At 41.4% G+C, this 17,492-nt stretch overlaps 1 protein-coding gene across 1 annotated transcript; it reads left to right on the forward strand.

Annotated features, from left to right (window-relative positions):
* Positions 1–12,264: 12,264 nt before the first annotated feature.
* NPBWR1 (neuropeptides B and W receptor 1) lies at positions 12,265–14,828 on the forward strand. The gene has a single exon (XM_035126032.3). It carries the CDS (start codon positions 13,151–13,153, stop codon positions 14,147–14,149), a length of 999 nt encoding a protein of 332 aa, XP_034981923.3. The 5' UTR covers positions 12,265–13,150; the 3' UTR covers positions 14,150–14,828.
* Positions 14,829–17,492: the final 2,664 nt, after the last annotated feature.

A 17,492-nucleotide genomic window follows, 5' to 3' on the forward strand; every position in this document is an offset into this window, starting at 1 on the left:
ACGATGAAGATCAAACTGTAAATGAGCTTGAGCAGGATTTTCGAGAGATTCTAAGTGCCTTATCTTCAAATGATAAGTGCCTTATCTTCAAATGTGTATTAGAGACCCATTGCTTTAGAAAAAATAACTGAATGGAGAATAATTAGTAATAGGGATCTTTGATCTGGAATAAACATACAGTACGGTAATCCAAAAAGAATCACAGATTATTATATCCAATGTATGCCAAGCAGCTTCAAAACTGAATTAAATGCTGTAAATTCTTTCCTGGGAATTTACAATGAGAAATATCCCTTGATAGCAGTTTCATTATGGATCTTGGTTTTGGGAGTGGGATGGGTGGAAGAACAAATAATAGAGTCTTAGAGGACTTCACATCTTTAACCCTTCTCACTGGAATAGTTTACTCATTCATTAGAGTCCATAGCAAGTGCCACCACTGGCTCACCATGTCAATTTCTTTAGTCCACTGAGATGGAGTAAGGAAAACAAGGCAACAATAGAGGCTTTGCCACATCATATGAGGCTACTCGGAACTTACACAATCATTTGATTACTTACAAAGCAGCAACCATTCCTTCTGATGCCAATTCATGTTTCCCCATGCTCATGCTTATGTAAGCCAAACCTTACCTACATGTGCACAAGAGAGAAAGCATCAGAACATTTTAGGGTTCTCCTGAAGGCTTGAAGATGCTCAGACAATCTTCAGAGGGGAAGGGAACTTAGGGAGGAAGAACCTTCCAGTACAGCCCAATAAGAACTCAGTGCCACAGAACATCGAAATTGATAATGCTGAAAGATTGATCTCTTCCATAGCATATGTTCAAAGCACCCTAAAACAGTCATGGCCTCCCCCCAAAAATCCTGGGAACTGCAGTAGCTCTGCAACTGATCTTATAGTAACTCTCAGCACCCTTAACAAACTATAGTTCCTGGGATTCTTTTGGAGAAAGCCATGACTGTTAAACTGGTATGAGGGTGCTTTGAATGTATGCTGTGGGTTACACCTCTGTGGTTTGAATCCACAGAGTAGAACCATTTCTACTCAGAAATCTACTCAGAGTAGAACCATTTGAATGACTGGACTTAAGTTAGCCACATCCATTGATTTCAGTTTTCAACTCTACGTGTGCAAGGATGCACAATGCTATAGATATGCATGCGTGCATGCGTGGGTGCATGCGCGTGCACACACACACTCATACACAAAGGGAGGTGTGGGGAGAAGCGCATCAGAAGGGTGTGTATGAAGATCAGCAGAAGAAAAAGGAAAGAAAGAAAATACAAACCAAAGGTACAGAGGGGCACTGGAACAAGCAGACCTTTATGTAATTTAAACAATTTTTTATTTCTAAAGTATATAAAATATACCCGTTAATCCAAAGAACTCGTTTTTCATTCTAAGAGAGTAATAGCAGTGGAGTTGAATGGTGGCTTAATTTAAAAAATCCATATGGATACATTTCCCTCTTTCTTATGTCTATTAGATAGCTGTGCAATTAGAAGCCACACGTTGTGACTTTCCAGAGTTTAGGTACTGTCAGTGCTTTTGGTGCCAGCAAGTCATTTTTATAATAATGTGGTTGGCGTACTCAGAGCCCCAGCCTGGGCAGTTGTCAGAATTATTTCCTTTCAAAGGAAAGTAGAATTGTTTACTTTGAAATCACATTTCTGTAATTGCAGGTAGGCTGTTCAGACCGACACTAACTCCCACCCCTGAAAATTGTCATAGAGAGGTGTGCCATTAACAGTGTGATAGAAGCTATAGAGACAGAGGGCGCAATCCCTCCATAGACAAGGTCTGGCCCACATAAAATGGCTATGGCCTGGGTAAGGGGAAGTTAGCAAATGACTTCATGCCAGTTTTACTTACTTATTGCATTTATAGCTTACCTTTCCCCAACAAGGAGCTTCAGGTGTTGTGTACATGGTTCTCCCTCTCCACACTTAATCTCCACAACAACCCTGTGAGGTAGGTTAGGCTGAGAGACAGTGAACCACCCAAGATCACCCAATGAACTTCATGGTGGAGTGTGAATTCAAACTCTGGTCTTCTCTAGGTCTTACACTCTAACCACTACACCACACTGCCTCTCTGAGCATCACAGCAGTGTTTTCCCATGCTCATATGGAGAACTGAGTTTAAGATTGGGAGAAATGGGAAACTGCGTGAAACCAAATTTGGCAAAGCCATCCCTAGCTGCAATGCTACAAATGAACATAAATATATACATATATACACTTTTATAGTGAGATGTTTATGGGACCAATACATTTATCTTGAACACGGAACAGGAACTATAGATAAATAATAACAAAGAAAACAAAACTTTGATGCTTACAGGAGGATCCTGACATGGGATTAATAGAAAGTTACGGTAATAGAAAATGCTTATTTGCTATTTGTGGTGGCTTCAATTTAAATGACATGAACAATCAACAGAAAGGACTTGATTTGCTGCATACAGTATAGAGCAGGGTCCCCAAACTAAGGCCTAGGGGCCGGATGCGGCCCAATCGCCTTCTAAATCCAGCCCACGGACGGTCCGGGAATCAGCATGTTTTTACATGAGTAGATGTGTCCTTTTATTTAAAATACATCTCTGGGTTATTTGTGGGGCCTACCTGGTGTTTTTACATGAGTAGAATGTGTCCTTTTATTTAAAATGCATCTCTGGGTTATTTGTGGGGCCTGCCTGGTGTTTTTACATGAGTAGTATGTGTCATTTTATTTAAAATGCATCTCTGGGTTATTTGTGGGGCCTGCCTGGTGTTTTTACATGAGTAGAATGTGTCAATTTATTTAAAATGCATCTCTGGGTTATTTGTGGGGCATAGGAATTCGTTCATATATTTTTTTCAAAATATAGTCCGGCCCCCCACAAGGTCTGACGGACAGTGGACCGCCCCCCTGCTGAAAAAGTTTGCCGACCCCTGGTATAGAGCAACTAAACAAGACTGGGTGGGAAAAGAGAGATGTTTTTAAATAATTTATGTCCAAATAGCACAGGTTCTTAATTGTAAAGATAAGTAGTAAAGTAGTAACGTTCATAGGACAAAAAAACCAAACTTTGTGCCAGATTGAACTAAGCCCAGTGCCGGATTTACGTATATGCTAAACAAGCTATAGCTTAGGGCCCCACTCTCTTGGCCCCCCCCCAAAAAAATTTAAAGGAAAAAAAGAACCTGGATGTACATTTCCAAAATATAAGATAAAAAAACAAATGAAATAAAACCTACATACAGCAACAGTGTTTCGTGTTGTGTATAGACCTATTAGGTCCATAAATTAGCATATAGCACATATTCAACACAAAAAACAGCGACAATTTGTTGTTGACAAAGGACAGCTGGACATATAAAGGGCCCCATTACCTTCAGTAGCTTAGCCTTAGGGCCTCATCAAACCTACACCTGGCCCTGACTAAGCACCGGTGCACAACAGAGTTCTTTCTCCTGCTGCTCCCTCACCACACACCTCCTTCAAATGTGCTCTGGAGAATCAAGAGAATGCTCAAAACAGTGTGTGGTGGGGGGAGTGAAATGACAGAAGAGGAGGTTCCATTTGGCAAGTAGAAATCCTTTCACTGACGCAACTACTGCCTTATTGCTGCAATGAATTCCTTCCTTCTTCATTAAAAACAATAATTGTACTTAGGCAAAATTGCTTTTGTGGAGAGGCCACCCAGAATCCAGATGGGATAACTTAAACTGTAATAACACAACAAATATTATATAAGAGGAGACTCTTGAGGAGACTCTTGAGAGTCCCATGGACTGCAAGAAGATCAAACCTATCCATTCTTAAGGAAATCAGCCCTGAGTGCTCCCTGGAAGGACAGATCGTGAAGCTGAGGCTCCAATACTTTGGCCACCTCATGAGAAGAGAAGACTCCCTGGAAAAGACCCTGATGTTGGGAAAGATTGAGGGCACTAGGAGAAGGGGACGACAGAGGACGAAATGGTTGGACAGTGTTCTCGAAGCTACGAACATGAGTTTGACCAAACTGCAGGAGGCAGTGCAAGACAGGAGTGCCTGGTGTGCTATGGTCCATGGGGTCACGAAGAGTTGGAAACGACTAAACAACAACAACAACAAATATTTTCATTGTCACAGTAACAAAATGCTGCATCACCCTGAAATTAATGAAATGTGAAGGATTAAGCATAGTTTTCTATACCTAACAACAGAAGGCATCTCAAGTATATTAGCTGGAGTCCCTTTTCTCCTCTTTCTAATAGTTTAGGTATAATTATAATGCCTTCTATTTTCAATGTTCTTGTGAGAGTGGTGTTGCAAGCAACATTACCCCCACATAAGAAGGAGGTATCAGCAGATTTGGGGGCACCCGAAGGGTTTCAGAAGCAAAAAAGAAGATCTTTAAACCCTGAAGGAAGGAGGAAACTCTAAAAAAACAACAACCCAATGACGTGTGTACATCTCCAGTGACCACAAGTGTTGGCATACAGGAATCAAAAAGGAAGGGGAAGGGGATAAAATGGAGTGGCTGAGCTCCTGAACAGCAACATCCCACAGTACAACGTTTTGTTGGTTTTTTGCAGTTGTGTTCACTATTGCCATCACCCCCTGGAGATCATTCCATTCAGCCTGCAGTATGATGGGCTACAGATTTTGCCATTCCTGGTTTAATGTCGTTTCATTTTAACAAAACAACTTTAAGGGGGTTAGAAATGAGTATATTTTTGAGGGGCAGCATCCAGGCTACCGTCCCAACTGCACTATCCATTTAAAGCAGTATCAGACCACTTTAAACAGTCACAGCTTCCCCCAAAGAATCCTGGGAACTGTGTTTTGTTAAGGGTGCTCAGAGTTTCAGAAGACTCCTATTTTCCTCACAGAGTTCCAGTTCTCAACATCTTTAAGAAACCACAGTTCCCAGGATTCTTTGGGGAAAATCCATGAAGGTTAAATGCATAGTGCAGATGGGGAAGATTGATGGTGGTGGTGGGGAGGTCTGCTGTTCTTTGCAACCTCACAGAGTGCACATTGTAATGCACCTGTAATTTAGGAAATAGGCATTTCCTAAATAACCTGTCAAGCTGGTGTTTTGACACAGGTCATATTCTTTCTGCTCTGATAATAAATGTCATCCCAACTTTTAAAATGAGTACAAGATATGTTTCAGAGCAATAGATGTTTGTGAAACATGGGGCAATTTATTTTCCTGAAGATGATGGGTACCCAGGGAAACTCGGTATCAGCTTGTAAGATGCTTCTTTTATTTGCTTCTAATTAACGAGAACTTAAACTGTTCTGATTCTGGGGACGTGAGCTGAATAGATTGGCATGGGCATTTTTCACTTTTGCGGTCAGAGTGCTCTCTTATAATTGCTCAAACATCGTCAGTCTCAAAATGGCCTGGCTTCTTCTACAGACAAGTGTGTTACTTCTCATCCATGCTGGTGTTATCCTCATATATTCACAGGACCCATGTGGCCCATTATTTTAGGTCTGAATCTAAGTAATTAATTCCTTTAATAACCTTGAGCTGCTCACTTTTTCTGTCTTCAGTATTCTGGTCTGCACCAAAGGGAAGGTTCATGACCTATGTCACAAATGTATTGGGTTGTGAATTGAATAATGACTATAGGATGTGGGTCTTTATTATGTACAGAGCTAGTACTTAATCTTACATATTTGATTACATATAATGATTCATGAACTGTCTCACTATAATTCATAGTTTCTTGTTGAGTTGCAATTCAGTCAAATGTTTTGTTATTACAAGATTTGGAAGCATTTTAAATCAAACTTCTTTGAGCTGATCCAGCAGCTTTTTAAATAAATGTTTTTAAAAAGATCTGAGACAGACTAGGAAGCATGGGCCCTGCTCTAATTGAAAATGGAGTCAGAAATGGTTCTGAAAGTGGTGCTCTGTGATCCCATAATGTTGTTTATAGTATTTGTATAGGGAAAATATGGCCGCCCCCACATAACTGCATGTGTGCAGCCATCATTTTCTCATACATACCTGATCCTACTAATTTTAGTGGTGAATACAAAATACCTATGGAGTTATTCATACTGAGTTGGTTTGTAGGAATATAGGATACTAATTCCTACAAACAATACTATTATCAAATTTCTCTCCCCTCCTCCCAAAGGAGCCTAGGGTAGTAAACACCAAAATGTTAAAACTATACAATTAAAAATAACATAAATACATTTTAAAGCAATTAAAAAGTTCCAAAATATTTTAAAACATTAAGATACTCTAAAAACAGCTAATAATTTCAAGGTTGCTAGGAACAGTATAATTCAGTAATCAAATGCTTGGGTAAACACAATTGTTTTAAAATTTTCTTCTAATATTTAATAATAGCATAATCAAAGAGAGAGAAAATGTAATTATGTTGCAGCATGTCCACTAATAAAGGACATTCAAAGAACATTATATCCCTAGTTGCCATAATTTGTCTGGTATTGACCACAGGCCATAAGAAACAAAAAGGTATATTATACAAATATACAACATTTCACAACAGAACATTGAGTTTTAGAGCAGCTAAGCTTTTAATCACATTTACAATAATTACAAGCTCTAAATGCTGATTACACACTTCATAATGCACCTTATAAGAGCCCGAGGCTAAAGACTGAATTCTGTTCTATTTACATTGCATAGCATATAGCTGATAACTTGAAGACTTTTGGCTGAAATCCCAAACACATTTACTGGGGAGTAACTCCCACAGAATTCAGAATTTTGAGTAAACATGCTCTGTAAATCAATGAATCACTAATGGTTGCTTTACAGTTCTTTAATTCATTGTGGCTGCAGGGCAAGTATAGTACAGTGGAACCTCGGTTTATGAACACCTCGGTTTACGAATTCTCGGTTTACGAACGCCACGGACCCATCTGGAACGGATTAATTCACTTTCCATTACTTTCAATGGGAAAGTTCGCCTCAGTTTATGAATGCTTCAGTTTATGAACAGACTTCAGGAACCAATTACACCCATGCTTCGGGTTAAGTACGCTTCAGGTTGAGTACTCCGCAGACCCGTCTGGAAAGGATTAATCCACTTTCCATTACTTTCAATGGGAAAGTTTGCTTCAGTTTATGAACACTTCAGTTTATGAACAGACTTCTGGAACCAATTGTGTTCATAAACCGAGGTACCACTGTAATAATGTGTGTGCGCATATATACATATTTAAAACATGCACATATTTTTTTTTAAAAAAAATACCAAGAGCTAGTGGGATGTAGCAGATATTGGGTTGATATAGGACTGGGGAAATCTGGTTTCAAATTTCCATTTAGCCATGTTCCTTCCTTGAACCAGCTTCCCAGTTTAGCCTGCCTGACAGGGTTGCAGAGAACATAAAATGGGGATAGTTCCATATACACCTGCAGGAAGCATATGTGATAAAATTGAATTTGAATATTTATTCTTTTAAACCCCGACACTTTATCAGTTTAACTCACATTCTGATAGTTTTTTTTTTACGATTGTAATAAGTGGGACTGCCCCATGCAGCATGGAGTGCCTCCATCCAGAGCTCAAAGTTTGCCCTTTCCAGGAAACTGTTCCAGTCTTCCTCCTTCTAGCCCAGTTTTCCATCCCATTCCCCACAGCAATGTCAGCACTCTGTACCCACTGAGCATGCTCAGTTGTCATTGGGTTGCTTAAGAGGTCTCTTTCCTTTGGTTCCGCCCATGAGCGTAGGCAGGGGGGGCAGGAGGGGGCAGCTGCCCCCCCCCTAGAAGCAAAAATAATAATGTATTTTACAGACCATAACCAGCACTTTTCCCCTCCAAAAACTGAAGTGGAAAAGGCTTTGCTTTAGCAAGAGCAGCTAAGTCTCCGCTTGCTGGGGGGGGGGGCACAGCAGTAACAAAAACACATCAAATAAATAAAGCAAAGTGGCTACCAGTAGTTAAGCAGTTAAGACAATGGAGCATATATCACCAGGCAAGATTTGATAGCTGACCATTTCACCCTATTGTTCTTAAGTGGGACTTGTTAATGAGCATTCAGGAGCATTAAGAGTTCTATTGGCGATTTAATGAGGGTGCAGACTCAGAGGATTCAATTTGACTAAGGTGGCTCTGCAAGGCTAAAAGGAAGTGAATAAGAAAGAGGGGGGCTGTAGCTTTGACAGACACAGTGATGTTTATAAAAAGCATTGGTGTTCCAGTCTGCCCCTCCTCCTGCATCTGTATACTGTAAATCAGGGGTGGCCACCTCCCAAGAGACTCTGATCTACTCAGAGTTTAAAACTGGGGGTGATCTACCCCCTTTTTGGGGGTTCAGGTCAAAGCTGTTGAGTTTTTTTTAAAGGAAGGGAAGCCCTGTTTTTTGGGGTTTAGGTCAAACTTGTTGAGCTTCTTTTAGGAGGGAGGGAGGCCCATTTTTGTTTAGGGCTTCAGGTCATAGTTCAATTTTTTTGAGGGAGGAGGAAAATTTTGGGTGAGCTTTTTTTAGGGGTGCCAGTGACCTACCAGTGATCTACCACAGACATCCAGTGATCTACTGGTAGATCACAATCTACCTGTTGGACGTGCCTGCTGTAAATCAAGCAGAGAGAAAGCTGCTTACAAGGCTCCTGTACATGCAGAGTTCCAGCATCACAGCGTCACCCAGAGGCACCCACAAATATGAGTTATCCCTCTCTCTATTTCTTCCTTCCTTCCCTCCCTCTTCCATCCTTAATAAAATACGGGGGGGGCAGATAAGCCCCACATAGAAAGCCCATCAACATGGGGGGATGACTCTTTCAAATACGGTATTTACCAGTAATTGGGGGGGGGGGAGAGGCACCTAGGCCTCTAGGAGTTGGCTGCTATGCCTAGGAGTAGGACAATTCAAGAAAGCAGAACGATGCATATGGTATGGTAATATATCAATAGAATCGTAGAATTGTAGTCGGAAGGGACCACAAGGGTCATCTAGTCCAACCCGCTGCAATGCAGGATTTTTTCCTAAGGTGGGGCTTGAACCATGGTTGAAATATTATGCTGATATGCAGCAACGCCTCGGAGCTGTCGTAGCTGCGGCCATGCCTTGCCCCGCCCTCGCCCGCCCTTCCACCCCCTCTCGCCTGCCCGACCCTCCTGTCCTCTTGCTGCAGAGTTCCAGCATCACAGCGTCATCCAGAGACACCCACAAATATGAGTTATCTCTCTATTTCTTCCTTCCTTCCCTCCCTCTTCCATCCTTGATAAAATACGGGGGGGGGGCAGATAAGCCCCACATAGAAAGCCCATCAACATGGGGGGATGACTCTTTCAAATACGGTATTTACCAGTAATTGGGGGGGGGGGCACCTAGGCCTCTAGGAGTTGGATGCTATGCCTAGGAGTAGGACAATTCAAGAAAGCAGAATGATGCATATGTATGGTAATATATCAATAGAATCATAGAATTGTAGTCGGAAGGGACCACAAGGGTCATCTAGTCCAACCCCCTGCAATGCAGGATTTTTTTCCTAAGTTGGGGCTTGAACCATGGTTGAAATATTATGCTGATATGCAGCAACGCCTCGGAGCCGTCGTGGCTGCGGCCGTGTCTTGCCTCGCCCTCGCCCGCCCTGCCACCCCCTCTCGCCTGCCCGACCCTCCCGTCCTCTCCAGCCAAGCAGGGTAGCCGCCAACGCTACCAGCCCCAGAAGCACAAGGTGGCCGCTGCTGCCACCGCCACGATGTCATCAGGCCCGTTGGCCCTTTAGCCCCGCCCACTTTGTGGCCCCTCCCCTTCTGTGCCTTGGCCCCGCCCCTGAACGACCATGGCTTGCCCCCCCTAGTTTTGATCCTGGCTACGCCCCTGGTTCCGCCCCCCTTAAAGTTTCTTTTGTACATGTATAAACTTCCCCCAAGCCTGCTGATATCGCCCTCTCTTGTGTGGATAGTGAAGTGGCAGATGAGAACTGAGAGACCTTAGTTCACCATCAGTATATATTTATCATATGTTGGGCAGCCACCAAGAACACTTCCATATGCCCTCGATTTTAAAACAGCAAAATTGACTCATTGTTTTTTTTAATGGGATTTTAGACGAAAATGGACCCCAGTGAATATGGACCCCATTGGCATCAAGGCAACAAGCAAATAAGGCAGTGATCCTAAGATCACCTCAATCCTGGGGTGGGCCTTACAGCTCAGGAACTGCATCCTAGGGCTGTTAAGTCTGAGATACACACACTTTATGTAATGTGCAAATGTATATCCTATTGTGCAGGTGGGATGGATGGCCCCAAAATAAATTGGGGGCAGCACACAAGTAGTAAGATGCATAATAAAATGTCAACAGGTGAAGATTTCCATTTTAGGAAAGGCTTGACCTGTTGAATTCCTGCCTGAAAGAACAGCTGCTAGAAGCACAGTTGTAAACCATTTATGTTTACAACTGTTGTTACAACTCTCACCCAGTTGTAAACCATTTATATTACCATAGATATTTCACTAATTGATCTTAGGCTGTCAATACTGCATTCAGCACATAGCATGGTAGTTGCAGAGGCCAATGTGGGGTCAACAGAGATTTAATCTTTACATCATTCAAGGTGCTGGTGTCTGTTCTTGGACAAATCTAGGAGTAAATTACTGAAAAGAAAGCAGTGTGCTTGAAGAGCATTTGTTGTGGGTTTTTTTAAATATAGCATCTCTCTCTCTCTCTCTGTATATATATATATATATATATATATATATATATATATATATATATATGTATGTATATGTATATGTATATATGTATATGTATATATATGTTCGCACTGCATGTGCGGATGTAACCGCTGAACTGAATTGCATCAAATTAGGACACAACGTTCCATGCCCATCAGTGAGGGATCTGGCATAATTCCCCCCCAAAAAAACCCACACCTTTCATACCTAAAATAATGATTAATTTGGTACATGGTTTTAAATAGCATGGCTCCAACAGGGGAACCCGCAAACCACCATCTAGCTCAGCATATTTTATTTTAAATACCATAAATTGCATTGTTAGTTTAGGAATCTACCATTGTTGTTGTTTAGTTGTTTAGTTGTGTCCGACTCTTCGTGACCCCGTGGATCAGAGCACACCAGGCACTCCTGTCTTCCACTGCCTCCCGCAGCTTGGTCAAACTTATGTTCATAGCTTCGAGAACACTGTCCAAATCTACCTTATACTGAATCAAATCAGCATCCATCTCAGTCCTGTCCATGCTGACTGGCAGGAGCTCTCCAGGATTTCAGACAGGTAACATTCCCACCTCTGGAGATACTGGGGATTGAACCTGGGACTGTCTCTGAAGACAAAGCAGATGAGCTACCACTGAGCTTCAGCCCTCCTCCCAACAATATCAAGTTGCTTTAGTATTGTTGATGCAGCAGCTAACAGAACTGACTATTCCCCTTCTGTTTTCCCCTTTATATAGGAAAACTGGGATGCACAAAGTCCTTTTAGATGAGGATGAAGCCTGGGCTGGGATGCCAACAGATCTCAAGCAGCATCCCACCACCTCTTCATCACCTGTAGAGACTGAAGAGGTGCAGTGTCCTTGGTGTTGATGTGATTTTCCAGTTAAGTAGGGCAGAATTGGCTTATCTGCCCTTCTTGCCCAGTAATGGCACTCCAGCAGCTTGCAAAATGTGCTTTAGGACAAGTAACATATAACTGAACTCCTATCATAACATGCTGGAGTTTCAAATGAAATTTTTGCCATGGTACAGGCTAGAGAGGTCTAGGAAATTCCAAAGCAAATTGCTGCTGGATTAAAGCATCTTCCCTATAAAGAGTGGTCAAATAAGTTGGGCTTTTTTCATTTCAAAATATAGATAATTGAGAGGAGGGGACATGACAGAGATTTATAAAATTCATGAATGGTATGGAGAAACCAGGTACAAATTATCCTTTCTCAAACAAAATAAACTCTAAGTAATCTAATGAAACTGATTGACAGTAAGTTAATAACAAGGGGAAGTTTTATATAGCTGTATAACTAAAGATGAACAATTGCAATAGTAAAGCAAACTGATCTCACTTTGCAATTAGATATAGAATGAACAAACAGGAGAAGAGATGGAACCTCTATAAGCTATTGTCACGTGAAGGGGTCTGTAACTTTAGAGGAAGCAGATCTCTCATAAGGAGGAGAATATAAATTGGTGGCTGTGTTGATTGACCTGTGAGCTGAAACGGTAGGGCTTCCGTGCTGAGGTAGTACCTGCCCTCCGTTTCCTAGCCAAGGGAGTGGAGTTCAGAAGGAGCTATCCAGACCTGCAGAGATCTGAGAGGACTGTTCAGAGATGCAGCTGCTGAGGAGCTGTCCAGCATTTCAGCATCACAGCACTTCACTCCGGTTTCTCAGCTTGCTGTTGAGCCTCCAGAGCACAGTGACTGCAAAAGGATGCGCAAAAGCAGGACACAGCCTTGGTTAGAAAGGTAAGGGGAAATGGAGGATCCTAAGCATTAACTAATAATTCAGGCTATAATGAGTGTAATAAAATAGTGTGTGAAGAATGTCTGTGGGTGAAAAAGGAAGACGGAGACATAATCTGTGAGTGTAGATGGGGGAGAGTCTCATTTAGGATTCTTCAGTCACAGAGGCATGGTTTTTATATGTGTTTATTATTTCCCATGGACAAGAATTTTTGTAGCATATCCCTCCTAGGCAAAGAAAGAGAATGCGCGGAAAGAGAATTAATGAAAACTATAACAAGAGAGGTAATTTTGTGCTTAATTATATAGAGGCATTAAATGTCATTTCCATACAATGTTGAGCTGCATGTAAAACAGCCAGGGGCATGTTAAAACTTAATTTATTTGTTTTAAAAATTTATTTTCCTTAGGAGATCTCTACAGTCAGAGTGCTCCAAAGTGGAAAGATAAAAAGGAAGCATGATGCAAAAACTATTTAACTGAAAGACTGCTTTACTGGTTTCAGTAAATAGAAAAGAAAGTGCTAGGAGAGGCAGTTTACCTAAAAATTAGCTCGAATCAAGCAGCTTCAAGAAATAAGAGCCTGAAGGAAATCTCTGATGCAATGTATTTCAAATAGACCGATCTCACCCATAAGGTTTGTTTTTTAAAACTCCACACCCATAAGGTTTTGTAAAAGGACTGCATCTAGTAGTCTCATCTAAACTAAACAGTATTTAACAGAGGAGACTTATATTTGTCGCTGCAGACAATGGATAATTTTTCCTCCCAGCCCAACTTCAATGCTTCCTGTAGTGATGTGGATTTTGGTTGCTATGGGACAGGACAACATGGGCACAACATGACAGCTCCGCAGCTGATTCCTAAGTTCTACATTGCTGTACCCATCATCTACTCTGTGATCTGTGCTGTCGGGCTCACTGGAAACTCTGCAGTCATTTATGTCATCCTAAAAGCTCCCAAAATGAAGACCGTCACCAACATTTTCATTCTGAACTTGGCCATTGCTGATGAGCTCTTCACGTTGGTACTTCCTATCAACATAGCAGACTACCTGCTGCTTCAGTGGCCCTTTGGCGAATTCATGTGCAAGCTGATCATCTCCATCGACCAGTACAACACTTTTTCAAGCATTTATTTCCTAACAGTCATGAGCATCGATAGATACCTGGTAGTGGTTGCCACCATCAAGTCAAAGAAAATGTGCTATCGCACCTACAGGGCCGCCAAGACAGTGAGTCTCTGTGTCTGGGTTTTTGTCACCATCATCATATTGCCATTCAGTATCTTTGCCAAGATACACACTGAAGAGGGACGATCCCAGTGTGTCTTTGTCTTTCCCAGCCCAGAGGGATTCTGGTGGAAAGTGAGCCGCCTCTACACCCTGATCTTGGGTTTTGCCATCCCGGTGTCTACCATCTGCATCCTGTACAGCACCATGCTCTTCAAACTGAGGCGTATGCGGCTCCACAGCAACGCTAAAGCTTTGGACAAAGCGAAAAAGAAAGTGACAATAATGGTGCTGATCATATTGGGTGTTTGCCTGTTCTGTTGGACCCCTTATCACCTGAGCACTGTGGTCGCCCTCACCACAGACATCCCACAAACCCCTCTGATAATTGGAATCTCCTATTTCATCACCACCTTGAGCTATGCTAACAGTTGCCTCAACCCATTCCTTTACGCCTTTTTAGATGATACTTTCCGGAAGAGTTTCCGAAAGTTGGTTGAATGTGGAACTCCGTCATAAGATTCCGGTTCTTTTTCTAGCCCCTTTCAAAATAAGCTTAATGAATTTTGAAGAAGCTTCGTGAAGCATGATTGGAAGAGACTAGCTCTGGCCATAGAACCAGACCTAAAATGTTGTAAAACTGTCCCCGTATCCCTGACAGGATGAAGAAGCTTGCTGCATCACCACATTACATCCTCCGGGTCATTTTTTTTCTTGTTCTTTCTTTTTTTGGCACTACATCTATTCATTGTGGATTCTCCTCCTACTGGTATGGAATGCAACATAATTCCTTGGAATGAAGAAAGAAGATTTAATATTCAGCAGACCCGATATACAGAACAGTACTAATTGAAACCTGGAGTATTTTCAAGCCAAATAAAGGTGTGCAGAGTGCCTTTGCTTAATGAATATGAATCCTGCTAGTTTTATACCTGTATTATATTTCTCTTGCTGTATTACCTTCCTCCATCATATTTTATTAAATATTAATTCTGCATTTGACAAGGTAAGCTTTTATGACAAGGTAATGTGCTCTTCTACAGCTCCCACACATTTAATTGGGGGGATGTGGGCCTAGTTGATTAATTCTTCCTTTCCCCCATATTCAATCACATTGTTTATTTTAAGTTCAGACACATTCTGTAGTGGTGATTATTACTATTCTGTAAAAAAAATACTGTAATTAAGGCTTAAACTGCTGCACAAATCTTCTGTGTACAGATTTTCTTAGCTATAAGTATTTTGCAAAGGAAAGTGCCCTCTAGCATAAAATGTCATAGCTTGATCTTTGTCACATTTTTTTTTTAAAAAACCATCCCAATCTTTCTTCTTTTTCTTTTTTAAATACTGGAGATAAGAACATACAAAGCCCCCCAAAGTCCCGACAAATATAAGGAAATAACAGCAATTTTAGAAATGATTATATATATATATACACACACACACACACACACACACACACACACACACACACACATATATATATATATCCTAATAAGATTTAAATATTCACAGCTTGTTGCTCTGTAAGTGCCAAGTGGAGATGGGGAAATAAATTACTTTTTTGTAGCAACGTGTGTCGAGAGCCACCTTCAGTAGGAAGCGGAAATTTCAGTCCAAGTACACTTCTCTTTCACCAGGAAAAGTTCTCATTGGAAGAAAGCAGCTCCCTGCTTATAATAAGACTTTGAAACCTGGAGTATTCCCGAGATTCTCAAAACCTTTCTTGAATAGTAGTAGTTCTTATCTTGCAAGCCTACATCAATTTTGGAAGGCATCTTGTGAAAAATTCGATCTGAAGCTTCTCAAAACGAGTGCTTTCCCCAAAGTTGATGGAGAGGCTTGCCTGATACAAGCTACTATTCAAGAAACGATGTGAGAATCTTGGGGAATACTTCAGGTTTAGATATCTTGTTTTCCCAGGGTTTGGCCACTGTCACACGCTGAGAAAGATGGATGTCAAAAACAACAACAACAACAGGAGGCATCTTGTTTTAGGCACAGGCCTGCTTCCTTCCAATAACCATGTCACAATGCTAGAATTACCTGAATCCCTGAATTTGGGTGATATATCTTTTTATTTTTATTTTATTTCAATCATACAAATAAATACATAGATAACAAACACATACTTTGGTACCTTCTATATAAAATCAAATAATGCCAGATTTAAAAACCTTACTTCTCAACATATATGAAAAGAAAAGGAAAAAGAAAACAAAAAAGACAAAAAAAAAGACAAGAAGACACAACAAAGACAGTGACAAAAACAAAAACAAATTCAATATGTATCTTTTGTTAGATACTATTTAATATGATTCAGTCCTATAGCGGCTTTTCTTGTATGATACCTTTCCTTATGGATTGAATCTCTTTTACATACTTTAATTGTCATGGACCTTCTAATGGTTCATTTTCCTTTACTACATTTCCCCCCTGTGTTTAATGTTTTCTCCTCATCTTGGTACGAGGAAGCGATATATCTCTGTTTACAGAATTATTCCAAACACAACCAAATTTTAGATGTGGGAGATATATCTTAGTAGACCTTAGTTTGCAGTTTCTCGCATGCAGTAGTGAGCTATCCATGCAGGAACATAGGAAACTGCTTTATACCGGGGTCAGATTATTGATCCATCTTTGTTCAGTATGCCAACCGGCAACAGTTTTCCAGGGTTTCTGGGCCCTATTTCCCAGCCCTCCCTGGAGATGCCAGGGACTGAACTTCGAACCTTCTGCATGCAACGCAGATGCTCTCCCCTGAGCTACGGCCCTTCTTCCTCCATCCCATTGTTGAGTGTCAGTCCCTTAAAGGAAGCTAGCGACCTCCCAGACATTTTGTGCAGTTCAACTTTAAGAAGTAGATTTTCACAGGGAAAGCTCTGGGGCCAAAAGAAGAGTGCCCAGACATGGAGCTTGGAAGTGCGTACCTGTGCCTGGATAGAGGGGGTGAAAGGTAAGTATGGGTAAGCCCTAATTAAGCAGCAAGTAGCTAAACATATGCCAGTTAAGCCCCGAATTCCACAGCAATCCAGTGAAAGAGCAGGTTGACACTTTGCCTCACAAATGGGCTCCAAGGCAGGATGAACACTCAAATATCCACTCTTCCCATGCCTCCTTACAGGCTGGTGGTCTTTGGTACTGCATTCCCCAAAGGGTGAGAGCAAAGTCATCTCCCACATGCAGCCAAGGAAGGGGGCAATAATCTTATCTATGGGCCCTCCCCATTTTTTTAAAAAAATATTCATTTGGTATATTACAGCTGGAGTACAGTATATTGAACTTTACTTCATAGTAAATTAATGACATTAAAATAACTGCATCACCCCTCCCAACAAAACCTAGCCACACAAACTCAGTTTCTAAGAAATAGTGAATTGATATTTGGAGGGGTCAGGAGAGCTGATGGCCCTTGGGTATTTACACCTTCCATTGCTTGTTGGAATTGTATGTGTATGCAATCCATCACACTTTTTGAGTCATTATGACACAATATTCCTGTCTTACAGCCATCTCTGAATTTGGAGCAGAAGAATTAATCTGGGGGTACAGAAATTGCACCCTCTAGATGCCTGGGCTTCCTTGACCATTGGCCTGTTGGGAGCTGGAGTCCAAAACTATCTGAAAGGGCACAAGTTCCCTATCCCTGAGTTAATCCTTACATATCACAATTTGTGTACGCACATTTTAAACCATTGTGATTCTCAAAAGTGATTGGGAGCCCGTGGTGACTATGGGGGGAATGAGTACATAGGATACACATTTGTGGGTTGAAACAGGTGACAACTTTATTAGGTATTATAGGAAGCCAGTGGTGTTGGCCTGTCAGAAGGGCAGCACAACACAGCCCTTGCTGTTGGAA

Source organism: Zootoca vivipara, chromosome 8, assembly GCF_965207765.1.
Source record: "Zootoca vivipara chromosome 8, rZooViv2.hap1.1, whole genome shotgun sequence".
Classification (NCBI taxonomy): Eukaryota; Metazoa; Chordata; class Lepidosauria; order Squamata; family Lacertidae; genus Zootoca; species Zootoca vivipara.

What these genes read in the sequence shown, in the direction of transcription:
- NPBWR1 (XM_035126032.3), top strand. Translation starts at nt 13,151, where the DNA reads ATGGATAATTTTTCCTCCCAGCCCAACTTCAATGCTTCCTGTAGTGAT.